Source organism: Protopterus annectens, chromosome 8.part0, assembly GCF_019279795.1.
Source record: "Protopterus annectens isolate FY-2018-M chromosome 8.part0, PAN1.0, whole genome shotgun sequence".
NCBI classification, from domain to species: Eukaryota; Metazoa; Chordata; order Ceratodontiformes; family Protopteridae; genus Protopterus; species Protopterus annectens.
The window spans coordinates 1572102886-1572112885 of record NC_056741.1 but is presented as its reverse complement, the minus strand read 5'-3'; the positions used below and the strand labels follow the sequence as shown (position 1 = coordinate 1572112885).

Genomic DNA, 10000 nt, shown 5'->3' with positions numbered 1-10000 from the left:
CTCTCACACTCACACTCTCATTTTCACTCTCACTCTCACACTCATTGTCACTCTCACTCTCACTCTCACACTCTCACACTCACACTCACACTCTCACTCTCACTCTCACTCACACTCTCACTCTCACTGTCACTCTCACTCTCTCACTCTCACTCTCACTCACACTCTCACTCTCACTGTCACTCTCACTCTCTCACTCTCACTCACTCACACAGTCTCTTTGGATTCATGTCAGCTCATCAAAGGTAAGCAAGGGTAAGTTTGATAAACAGAAAAAAAAAACCCCAAAAACAAAAACTGTTCGCCAAAACCACCTTCGATGAATGAATAACTTAATTTATATTTGAAGGGGGCAAGCCTCCCTGTACCCCCATATATACCAACTCTGTAGTGACATAACAGGGGGAAAAAGAAGCATACTCCACTGTCATCAAAATTCAGTGAGCAGCAGTCGCTGTTTTTGCATTTGCTAAAATTACATTCACTCACAAGACATACTCCAACTCTGTTTCACAATCTGTCTCTCAAACAAAACAAACACATCAAAGATCTCACAATCCTCTTACCTCATTTTTGAGGAAAACATACTCAACCAATATAATAGGTTCCTAACAGAACTGGAGACAGCAAGGCAATCCACAATTCACAAAAAAAGGAAAACGAATGCCCAGAAAACGATAACAGTGCAGGAAGGATCCACCAGCAAGTACATAGAATACTTGTTTTTATTTAGAAGATAAGCACTTTCATTCATTCTATCTTACAACTGGACTTCTTCAGAACTGAATCAACCTTTATGCGGGCATTCTTAAATAGCATAATCACAGTCACATGTCGCAAAGAGTTGACCTCTTCTTGGTCGAGACACTTTTATTGACAAAAAAACTTCCTCTGTGCAGAGGTATGTTCTATGACCTTCAACTTCTGCCTGGCAGTTGCCCAGTTGAACTCCAGGTTTGGCCAGTTCTTCTTCAGACAGGTCACTGCAGGAGCCTGAAGCTGAGCAATGACTTTGTAAAGGCAGCTGTCCAGTGGAGAGAGGTTTAGATGCTTTACCTCTGCTAAGAAATTTTCCTCTGCAGTAGTCATGTCAAAAGCAGTTTAGGAATGAGCTCAGCATCGTGGGATGATGATGTGGGGGTAGGAGTAGGAGCAGGGGTAGGAGGTGGAGTTTTGTTATTCAATCAGTTAAAGAACCCATAGGAGGGCCTCAAGGAAGAGATGAGAATAAAGACAAAGAAGACATGACATAAAAGCCCACTTGCTGATTTTATCTTTGGAATGGTCCTCAACCATAAGTCTATATTCTGGCCTTTACCCCCAGTAACTTGGTAAACCTTTCTTAAGGCAAACTATGAAAAAAAAAACTACTAAGAATGGTGCAGACCCATGACATCAAAAGCTCTGCCCAGTTAGGACACAAAAATAAATTCACTGCATACACTGTAGTATATATGATGATGCTGAATGCTTCATTCCATGTTTCTCCATCTCCTTCCCATCCCACCTTTGACCAACGTGGTCCCAGACCTAGACACAAAAATGTTAAGATTAATTGTTGCAGAAAGTGCCATTTGGTCAGTTGGAATGTATGCATTTGGAGTGGATAAAAAAATGAATCCTGCATACCAGTAATAATTTAGTATAAAGACTTGGCACATTAGTATCTAGTTACCTTTATTGAATATAAAAAGGCATTGGGACTGGAAACAGAGGAAAATAGATGGGGAAGTTGCATGTCGAGGCTTCTGCTGGAGAGTGGATTGGGTTCTGTGAGGACACTAATGAAAATATGTACAGTCATGACATAACCAACTAGCAGGATAGATTTAATGGATTTATATCTACCTACTGATAGCCATTTTTTTGACTGCAAACAGGTCAGAAAATTCTGCCCAAACACTTTTTGGTAATCATCAAAACCCCCCTGCACCTCTCAAAATTATATATTATGTATTGTATGTACTAACCCTAACTAACTGTCTTTCTTCTTTCTTCGATTTCCTATGTGCTCTCTGCATCTAATATTATGTTCTAACTAATGACATCCTCTTGCTGTCTCCTATAAACCTTGTATTTCACTGTATCACATGGTACATTTGTATAAATAAACATACTTTTTATCCTATTTTTTTTCTGTTTCTATAAGTAAACAACTGTTTTGTATTTTATTTTTGCTTTTCATATCTCCTCATCATGAGCTATGTACTCTTTTAACGACAACTGCATCAAGCCTATACGGCTGTAACTGTTCAGAACTTTTCAACTACTTTATACTTCTCTGAATTGTGACAACTTTTTATTATACATATTGTGTTTGTGTTGGAGCTTTTCCCCCCCGGGTCTCTACTGAAAATGGATTTGTATTCCAGTTAGACTAGCCCGGTCAACAAATGTAAAATAAAATAAATATACCTATTCCAAGGATGCACAGCAGTGGAGAAGAGGGACAACTCTGTTGTTGCTGAAAGGTATTTCTGTACAGTTTCTCCAGTCTATCAACAGACAAAGAAAAGATTGATTGCCTCCAGATTTAACCATCTAGTGAGCTACAAGTTAAACAAATAAAAAAATAACCGTCATGGCAGTAAATTATATGCCAGCATATGACCCAGTGCAAAGATTTGGCTTTTATGTCAGGGCATTCCAGAATGTGCTCTCTGAGGGGTCTGGCTAAAACAAGATGCAGATCAGGCAGTTAGAAAAATGTGGGCAGAAACTACCCCGAACATGATTAGAAAAATAAGACAATGGAAGATGTTGGAGATGGATAAGGACAACAAGTTACAAACCATAAAAATGGTTTAGTACCCCAATATTATATGTTGGCCAGGATTATTTTTACTCCCTACCCTATACAATACGATACATAATCAAAAAAGAGCTGAAGGATTTTTTCTTGAACAACAAAAGTGGGTACAATAGGAAAAACTAATACTTCCATTAGAACAAAGAGGACTGAGAATGCTAGACCTACAGGAATACTTTAGAGCTGTTCAGATTATTAAGGTTAATGCAGAGACTAGTCACACATAACAGGAGTATTAGGAGTTACAAGGCTGCTATGTGTCACTTATATAATAATTGTGAAAAAGTTCATAATGAGAAATAGGAAAAACTAGTAATAAGCCTACATTAGTGGAAATGAAAGAGTATTATGAATTAACTTAAAGAAAATAGAACTGAGGGGACAGGCAAAGGAGTGGGAGAGGGAACGTTTCAGTCAGTAAATGGAATAAGTGGGAAATATGCCTGACGTCCATAGACCAGTAAGCCCTGACACAAATAACTGATACAAAGATTAAATCAAGGCACAGAGTGACATCTCCTGTCATGGGGTATTGCTCACTACTGGTACTAGATGGTACTACACTATGCTAGGAGGCTAAACAGCTCAGTGCTAGGAGGCTAAACAAGAAACGCCACTGCTTACAAGCTCTCCTCACCCTAGAAAATGTGACATCTGTGCAGTCACTGACACATGGTTTTATAGGCAGCAGTGTAAGGCTATAATGCCTTCCATGCATTTAGGCCAGCTATTACACAGACAGGGACTAAAGGTGGAAGTGTCTCAATTTACCTCAAAAGTAAATATACCTCAAGGCTCTTCAAAACAGGAAAATGCGCTTGAGCTTTCTCCAAATTCAAATCATCATACGCAAAATCCCATACCACTTCGTTGGAAGCTACATTCCCCCCTTATGGCCCAGGCAACCCATAACTTGTATTTAAGTTTAATGGAATCTCCATCCAACCCAATACCATATACATGGGTGACTTTAATTACCCCACTATTAACTGGGAATCATATACAACACCAAACATGAAGGCACAGTGATTCCTAGATTTTGTAATTGCAAACACCCTTTACCAGATTGTCAGTACACCAACCTGGGTTACAAACATACTAGAGCTGGTCCTCCATAATATGGGAGAGCGCTGCACCCCCTAGTGTAATGTCCTGTCTGGTAAAGTCAGACCACAAAATGGTCTTCTTTGAAATAAAAATAAAGCCTGGCATCCCCATGTCCACAACCTCAAAGACAATACACAATTGTGTGCAGAACTTAATGTTAATGAATCAACCTATATGGAGCCTAAGGATATAGAAAACTACTAGCAGACAAATTAAACTCTAACTTTACCCATGTCTCCCTCTCAACCTCCCCTCAGGAAATAACATCAAGTATAACTCCCCGAACTTTCACTAAGGAACAGGTCCTCAATGCTCTCTCTAAGGCCAAGAACACTGAATTAAAGGGCACAGACAGTATCCTAAGCTGCCTTCTAAATAACATGAAACATGATCTGTCAGGCCATCTGGAATTACTGTTTAACCACAATCTCCAAAGAGGCCTTGGCATCACAAAACGAGAACAGCAGCAATCATGCCTCTGCACAAAGGTGGGTCATGTACAGACCCTACAAACTACAGACCCATAAGTCTCATTAGCCTCATATACAAAGCTATGGAAAAAATTATCATGGAAATGATTGATAGTGACATAGGAAACCTCCAAACACTGAACTCAACCCAGTTTGGTTTCGTCATGGGCAGGTCATGCCTACTCAACCTGGTGGACTTCTTTGAGAAAGTCACAAAAACAATAGATGAGAACAGAATGGTTCATATTGTCTACCTTGACCTGGTCAAGACATTTGGCACAATGCCTCACTTAGACATTGTTGGTAAACTCAGAAAGGTAGGTATAAATCTTTATGGCATCCTCTGGATAGTCAGCTGGCTCATATACCAGACCAGAGAAGTTAGAATTGGGGAATCCACCTCTACAAAGGGGTCAGTTATAGGTGAAGTCCCTCAGGGATCAGTCCTGGGACTGCTCCTTTTGGGCATTTTCTTCTCTGAAGCAAAGAAATGCATAATAGTATCCTTCAGAAAGTCATCAACCCCAAGTAATTATCATATTGACAACAGACCCCTAAGAGTCGACTCAGTAGTCTGAGTCGTAGGGACAGATGTAGACAGTAATCTAGCCTTTGACCATCACGTGTCTACAGTAGTGAGGAAATCATTCTGTGTTGTGTGACTATTAAACAAAGGTATAACATCTAGGTCCAAGGAGGTCATTATTTGACTATATTCAGTATTCATCAGACCTATCATTAAGAACAATGCTCCCTTTGATATGTACATAACCAGGCACATCCAACAATTAGAACATCCATAGAAGTTCCTCACTAAAAGAGCACAGGGCATAAGTAACATGTCCTATGCAGACCGCCTCAAAGTCCTAGCCCTGTATTCTGTCTCCTAGAGGCTGTTGAGGGAGAGATCTATGATTGGAATACAAGACATTGTTGGACCCCCACCCTGATGGACCTCCTGCTTTTCTGAAAAAAAAAACAGAATTACTCATTCTAAAGACTTAAACCTTGCTTGTGATATATGACCTGCTGGAGAGACAGCTATGTATCCCAAAGACTACCACCTTCTTTGGAACAAGGTTCCTATCCATATGAAGCAGAGTTTCTCACTAACCCAATTCATGTGTAACTTGGACAATTGGATTGGGGAACAAGAAACTCTCCCTGGTTTGGCACCAATGTCTCTAATGGACAGAGGCAGCTTGTAAATTGTTAATCTCCCAAGCCCTGTTTGCACTTATCAAGGGTACCAGAACTTGTCAAAGATTTCTGATGCATGGCTATGCTTACAAAGGCTCTAGTAGTCGTTAGCCTAGTACACACTTATGAATCTGTATGAATAGTGCATTAGTCGCTCTGGGTTTCTCAGTCATTAATATCGGTAAATATTTGCAAGGTTTATATACGAGTGATAAGACTGCATGAAGATGTGAGGAAAAGCAACCAAAAATATTTTTCATAAAGCTGCAGTAAAACTATTAAAGTCTGTTAAAGTAAAACTTATCTCATAGTTGCAGGTTGAAAGTAAAAAATAGTATGTCAGGATCACTGTAAATTATCTGTGGAATATTTTTATTTTGTAAGTTCTGAGAATAAGCAGACTTTTGATTGTATTAAGTTACTGTAAATGAAAATTGCAGTTTATTACGCAGAGCATAGTAATATGCACCATGCATGAGGACTGCACAATATGTAACTTAATATATTATTGATCAAAAAATTCGTTTGGGAAAAAAAAAAGAAAATAAGTGCAGTCTAGAACGGATGGACTATACCATAAACACTGAAACAAAGTTGCAAAGGTCTGTTCATGTACTTTGTGGATGAAAAGGGTTATTTATTAATACAAGACTGACTCAGATTCTTTAAAATTAATAAACAGGGTAAAGATGGAAAAATTTTTCAATGCAAAGCCCGTAGACAAATGCACTATGGGTCTAGTATGAGGAAGATAAATATGAGGCCGTTTGCCGTATAAATGGAAGACGTGCAACATGCTGCTCTTGTAAAAGTGATTTGGGAATAATAAAGTGAGTGGGGAACAGAGGATTCAGGAATACAAGAAAAAAACTGATAAAGAGTATACTAACAATCTGTTAACAAAAAGTGTCTTTGTGGTGTCTTGTGGAACCTTAGATGCCCTTATGAATTACCATCATGTTACAATAAAGGTATCCTAATGTTTGTTCATTTCACTACACTACACTTCATAGATTCATAGGTAAGTACTATGCAATCAGTCTGTAGGCCAATACAAACCTAGCCAAAAACATATTCAAAAATTAATTTTAACCTCAAGGAGGTCAAAGCAACATAGACGGGGGAGAATATGAGGATGCCCTTCCTGATGTTTAGGTTTGTTTAGGTTTACCTTGAAGGTGGCAAGGGTGGTTACTTCCTTTCCATTACTGTATAAAAAGAATTAACATTAACAGCAAACTTGTGTTCTAAGATTGGTATAAATTATTTGCAGTTCCTACTGTCTTGAGTTTTCCTGTTTGTATATACTAGCTAGAAAACAAAAATCAGGAAAATGTTGTGTATGTACTTGACAAATGGCTGGTGGTAATGGTAATAAAACCAAGAGTAATGGATTTTTATTTTGTTACAGGTCAGTGATGGGAGTCTTACTGTTACATCTGTAAATCGGGAAGACCGAGGGGCATACACCTGCCGTGCATTTAGCATCCAAGGAGAGGCAGTTCATACAACACGCCTTCTAGTACAAGGTGCGTTTCCTATTAATAAACAAAAGTAATTCTATTGTATTGTGGTTACAGAATGCTCAGTCGAAGACCGAGGACTTTCTCCGACAATTGTAGCTAGAAAGGAATGACTTTTTATTTCTTAACTCTTAAAATATTTAGTTTCCTTATTATAATAAGAAGAGGCAAACAGTATTCTTTTTCTCTATTTTCATTCACAAGTGGATTGTATACACTGTATCAGTTTGTTAGCAGTCTATGGTAAGATCTTGTATAGCTATATTAATGTTTAGTTCATATTCATTGTATCTCTTACATTTAAACTGAAAACCAGTGCAAGAGAGGTGAGCATGTGTGTGTGTGTGTGTGTGTGTGTGTGTGTGTGTGTGTGTGTGTGTGTGTGTGTGTGTGTGTGTGTGTGCGTGTGTGTGTGTGTGTGTGTGTGTGTGTGTGTGTGTGTGTGTGCATGTGTCAGTATGTGAGAGAAGAGAGATGTGGACAGACAGATATTGGATTTTTTTTTCTGCATAACTAAACACAGACAAGATTAGCTGAGTGACTCAGGTAGATTTAATGTGGGAAAATTTGTGCAGTAGTTTTCAGTTGCACTTTAGCAATCACAATCACTAAAAGGGAAGTTATGAGGTTTCCTTTTGTGATCAGATGTATTTCACTAGATTGAATGATTGATTTGAAGTGTCATATCTGATTTTTGAATAATAGCATATAGGTGCAATTGACAAATATACACATAAAAACACCTGCATTAAGGACCTAAATCTGCATCTACAAATAAACAAGACTTTCTGGAGGGATAGATTCCTAACTCTATATTCCTAGCCTATAGAAGAAGTTACTAAGTTTTATTCTGATGAAGTCCTTACACAGAATGAAAGCACTCAATAAACAACATTTTTCTACAAAATTCCTTCTCTGTGAATTGTATACATGGAAACCACTTTTCCAGCATTATCCTATACTTGGTTTTAGTTCAGCTAATAACATTTTAGCCATCTGGTTTAGTCATTCAAAATGAATATTGATACTAGCTGCATTCATGATCAGTGCTGAAGTGCTCAGTGCATTGTATCTAGTATTCAGCAGTAGCAGTCATACCAAGCTGCTTGTTGTATTTTTAGCAAGTAGTTTGTTATAGTTTAAAAAAGAAGGATCTGTCAGCTGTAAGATTTTATCACTCTGGTATGGGATTTTTTTCTCTTTTTGCTGCTTATGTTAAATTTCAGTCAGAGCCAGATCACAAAACAACACAAGACCACAGAATAGCTAGCTGCAGTTCTGTAGTGCAGTGACATCAGAGTCAAACCAGTTAGCATGATGTACCCCCTTGTGTGCCATGAGTAAATCTTGATTCCTGACAGTGCATTAAAGCATCGTTCAGTTGTAGCAACTGTGACAGTGTGAGGTATTGCCAGCTATACCAGGAGAAGTAGGGCAGTGGACATTTAATATATGCCACCATAGCTAGCTGGAGTTTTGTAAAGCATTATATGTCATTTATATATCAAACTGATTTGTACAGGTGATGGTGTTGAAAAATATATTTGGAAAGCTGCTTGTGTTAAAAATGTACCAATAGTGTGCCCTGCTGGACAGAAAAGAAGTATACACGTATGTCAGACTGTGCTATTGTAACTGATTAAATTTATATTCCAATAGCAGTAAAGAGTGTGGCAATATACAAGTCAGGCAGTTCAAATGAAAATATAACCATGAAACATATAAAAAATAAAAAACTTTAAATGTAGGAGGTAAGCGCTTTCACATAAGAGCTTCTTCAGACCAAAAAATCCTTCACCCTAACATTCCATTTAAATAGTATTCATCATCCAATCAAAATGTAGACAATTTAACTGCATTCATTTAAAGTAGTATTCACATTTACCCAAATTTTAAAAGGACATACACCTACAATTCTACCTAAGCATATCAAAACAATATATAGATTCTTATGCATCTTTCTAGCAGCATGTAAACACATATAAAAAATGTATCTGTCTGAAAAGAATGTATTTCCAACAACAAGTCATCATATATAAAATATATATATATATATATATATATATATATATATATATACACACACATATATATATATATATATATATATATATATATATATATATATATATACACACACACACACACACACACACATATATGTATATAAAATAGACTTTTTCAGAATCTCCATATGTATATGTTATTACTTAACACCTTCTTGTCGTAAGCATATTATTGTGCAGGCAAAACCCACTTGCTACTTAACTGATAATTTCCTAGATTTCAATGTGGGCTTAATGGATGCTCTCTCATTTAAGCCCTTACCTCTGTCTGCCCTGAGTCTTATAATCAGTTTCACTTCTTTGCTTTCAGTTAGATTTCAAATGTCACCTTCACATATGGTAGGTATAATTCTATCTGTTACCATAAATACAAATTGATGATCTTGCCCTGACATCATAATGTGCTTAGATAAGGCATTTGTGGGGAGTTTAATACTTGTATATATGCTCTCTCACCCTATCTCTAAGGACTCTGTCAGTTTTCCTAACATAGAATGATCCACATGCCATGCACTGAGCAAGGTACACAACATGTGGTGTTCTGCAGGTTGCACAGATGTTAAATGTAAAATATTGCCCTGTATCTGGATGTACAAAAGATGCAGCTGCATCCATATAGTGGCAGAAATTACAATTCCCACATGGTTGTGTACCCAGTGTCCCTTCAACATAACTGCCATTATATTTTGGAGAGCATAGAAGCATTTTCAGGTTGCATTTATTTTTAAATAGGAATTCAGGATGTTCCCCAACAACCTCCCTGACATCTGTGTCTGTTGTCAATCCTCTCCAGTTCTTATTTATAATGTTAATAATAGACATAGT

At 37.6% G+C, this 10000-nt stretch overlaps 1 protein-coding gene across 1 annotated transcript in view; it reads left to right on the top strand.

The window, feature by feature from the left end:
* The window catches only part of IGSF9B (immunoglobulin superfamily member 9B), a 3189659-nt gene that overhangs the window by 1476011 nt on the left and 1703648 nt on the right, over positions 1-10000 (top strand). Inside the window, exon 5 of the mRNA XM_044081131.1 lies at positions 6998-7115. Coding sequence (XP_043937066.1) covers positions 6998-7115 — 118 coding nt within the window. The remainder of the gene's footprint in view (positions 1-6997; positions 7116-10000) is intronic.